Genomic DNA, 3,597 nt, shown 5'->3' on the forward strand with positions numbered 1-3,597 from the left:
TATGTTACGTTACGTTACGTTCCAACTGCATGTCAGAAGCCCATTAACAACAACACAACATTCAGTGCAGCAGAGCCGTTTTGGGAATGAGATCTGACTGTGACAGTCCTTCGTGTAGTTCAATGTCATCTCGTCTCAGCAGACGTGCCTTTAGTTGGTCTCACGTGGTGACGGTAAACAAAGCCTTTTACCAGAGTGAGAGCCGTGGGCAGAGGTGAGGAGCGGAGACTCTGTCGAGGGCCCGTCAAAGATCTCAAGCATATCATTAGGGGTCGTCTGGAAGAACATAAACTGGCCGAAGAGAACTGTAGTGAGAAACAAAGGAAAGAACTTCTTATAAACAAGAACTTTCTTAAAAACGAAAAACATCCACTGTTGTTTACTGGCCGTAATTCATTTGCTTTAGTATATAAGACCTGATTACAGTGTATTTATATCTTTGCAGGTCAGTGTCTCTACAAATTATTTTTTATCAGTTGGCATCCCTCCCAAAGGAAGATTTTTATGCTGAGATGTAGAATGAATAGAATGAAGTCGAGTCAGCATGAATCAAACATGGCCTTATTTACTTTATAATAGATGTAGACAAAATGAGTTTAAGTGGTAAGTGGTAAGTCACCACTGGCAAGATGAGGGCTTAATAAAAGTTTATGCAAGAGAAACACAATTTCTTTTATTTTTTTTAAATCAGTGCTACACGAATGAGAGAAAAAAGGCTGTGGCAAAAAAAAAACAAAAAAAAATCTGTTAATTTACTTATATTACTGACGCTGCAACAATACAGTGCTGGTGGAAAATCGGCAAACTTATCCTTTAACTGTTGACATGCAGTAATAGATGAAGGTGGATAGGTCATTTGTTTATGAAAGAGTTTTATGATACATATTTAAGTTCATAAGGAGATCTCTGCCTATTTGTTTGTGTATGTGTATTTATTTATTCATAAAAATAGATAATATAAATATAAAGAAAGTTAATAAATACATTTAATAAATGATGCACCAATTTTTATTCTTACCAATAAAATACTTTTAAAAATACTAACTAATGTTAGTAGTTAGAATGTTAGAAGTAGTAGTTAGAAGTAGTTATGTGTGTGTGTGTGTGTGTGAATAAAATAGACTTACATAAAATAAAATATACTTCAATAAAATATCAGTCATCTTTTATAATATGATTTATTTGTAGTAGTAGTATTTATATTATTTTTTAAATAATTTAAATAACCAGTTAAATCAATTTAATAACAATGCACCGATATTTATGCTTCCCAATAAAATAATGAACTAATAAAATAAGAAAATAATTAATAATTAATAATTAAAATAAGGTTCAAATATCAGAGTTGTATCTGTCTAACTAACGGTTATACCACTGTGAGAAGTTAGTAGTGTAATATGATTTAATTGCTTATTTCATCATTAGCATTTCTGTTATTTTAAAATAAAATAAATAAACAAAATATAGATAAATATAATTAATTAATAATGCACTAATTTTTATTCTTCCCAATAAAGTAATTTTAAAATATCAGTCATTTTTTAAGGCAGTATTGCAGGCATTGCTAATTATGCCACAATGAGAAGTTAGTATTTTGAAATGTATATTTATTTATTTATTTATTTATTTGGAGAAGTAGTATTTCTATTATTATAAAATAATAACAAGCAATAAAATAAACTAATGTGTGTGTGTGTGTGTGTGTGTGTGTGAATAAAATAGACTTACATAAAATAAAATATACTTCAATAAAATATCAGTCATCTTTTATAATATGGTTTATTTGTAGTAGTAGTATTTATATTATTTTTTAAATAATTTAAATAACCAGTTAAATCAATTTAATAACAATGCACCGATATTTATGCTTCCCAATAAAATAATGAACTAATAAAATAAGAAAATAATTAATAATTAATAATTAAAATAAGGTTCAAATATCAGAGTTGTATCTGTCTAACTAACGGTTATACCACTGTGAGAAGTTAGTAGTGTAATATGATTTAATTGCTTATTTCATCATTAGCATTTCTGTTATTTTAAAATAAAATAAATAAACAAAATATAGATAAATATAATTAATTAATAATGCACTAATTTTTATTCTTCCCAATAAAGTAATTTTAAAATATCAGTCATTTTTTAAGGCAGTATTGCAGGCATTGCTAATTATGCCACAATGAGAAGTTAGTATTTTGAAATGTATATTTATTTATTTATTTATTTATTTGGAGAAGTAGTATTTCTATTATTATAAAATAATAACAAGCAATAAAATAAACTAATTTATTAACAATACATAGATTTTTATTCTTCACAATAAAATAATATACATTTTATTACAATTAATTTATATGATAATACTATTCATTCAGAAATGCAATTGATATATCAGACATCTTATTTGTGATGGTTCTTCTATGGGTAGAAGGCATAACAGAAATGGCATTCTCCCTTGGCTTTCAAAGGGACCTCGGGTAAGTAGTCCTAGAGCTAATAAAACTTCCAGTATATGACACCTTCAACAATATAGCTCATATTTCTGTCCCCCCTTATAGCAGTGCTCCCAACACAATCATCACTTATTGAATTTAGCAGTAACCAACTCTACCGAAGTCACAGCACAAAAGCCCTAACAAGAGATTCAGACTTCTGCAGGGAAATGCAATAAATTAATATTGCAACTCTAAACAAAGCTATAAAACAGTAGAGGAGTCGATACTCAAACTCTAAAGAGAGTAAGTAAATCTGGTTCGGCCGAGGGCCTCACAACAGAGTCTGCCTTCAGGCAATCGCCGTACATTAGACAGATGATAAAAACACTATAGAACGCCAGAGCACAAGGTGAGAAAAACAGCGCCATATGTTTGTGATTTTCTATGAATAATTCACAATCAAACTTACTCGCTCTTTTTACTTTCAGGCATTTGAAAGAAATATATTTCCTGTAATTGGACGAGGTACGGTAGTCGCACATTTGTTTCGCTTTTAAAGCAGCAGCACATATTAAGTCAATTTCAGCAATACATGAAGTTAACCTGGGGAGGTAAAGAAAATATCAGCAGTCAACTCACACAAAAGACTGTACACTGTAAAAAAAAAAAAACTGTAAAATAACAGGAAAAAGTACTGGCAGCTCAGTATCGGGACATTATCCATTAATTTGACTGACAACCCAAAAAGAAATGCAAAATTCAAAATACAAGTAAAAAAAAAAATTTTTTATAGTGCAACTTTCTATTACTTGATAAAAAAAAATCATTACAAAACATTATTTTCTTAAAGTTTTTCCTGTAAAAATAACAAAATCAAGACACATTTAGGTAATAATAAAATGATATACTTAAATATATTTTACTTCTTATAAAAAGCTTGGAATACTTAATGTTCAATATTTTCTTCTGCTCATCAAGGCTGCATTTATTTAATAAAAATGCAGTAAAATCATTATTATTATGAAATATTGTTACAACTGAAAATCACTGTTCTCCATTTGAATATATGTTCAACATTGATTATAATAAGAAAAGTTTCTTGAGAATCAAATCAGCAAATAATTCCTAAAGGATCATGAAATCATCTCATGAATAAATGATA

At 28.8% G+C, this 3,597-nt stretch overlaps 1 protein-coding gene across 1 annotated transcript in view; it reads right to left on the bottom strand.

Moving 5' to 3' along the window:
- The window catches only part of LOC107671459 (CUB and sushi domain-containing protein 3-like), a 292,685-nt gene that overhangs the window by 122,436 nt on the left and 166,652 nt on the right, over nt 1-3,597 (bottom strand). Inside the window, exon 32 of the mRNA XM_016464380.1 lies at nt 192-305. Within this exon, the coding sequence (XP_016319866.1) occupies nt 192-305 (114 nt within the window). The remainder of the gene's footprint in view (nt 1-191; nt 306-3,597) is intronic.

Source organism: Sinocyclocheilus anshuiensis, unplaced genomic scaffold (genome assembly GCF_001515605.1).
Source record: "Sinocyclocheilus anshuiensis isolate Anshui unplaced genomic scaffold, SAMN03320099.WGS_v1.1 scaffold552, whole genome shotgun sequence".
NCBI classification, from domain to species: Eukaryota; Metazoa; Chordata; class Actinopteri; order Cypriniformes; family Cyprinidae; genus Sinocyclocheilus; species Sinocyclocheilus anshuiensis.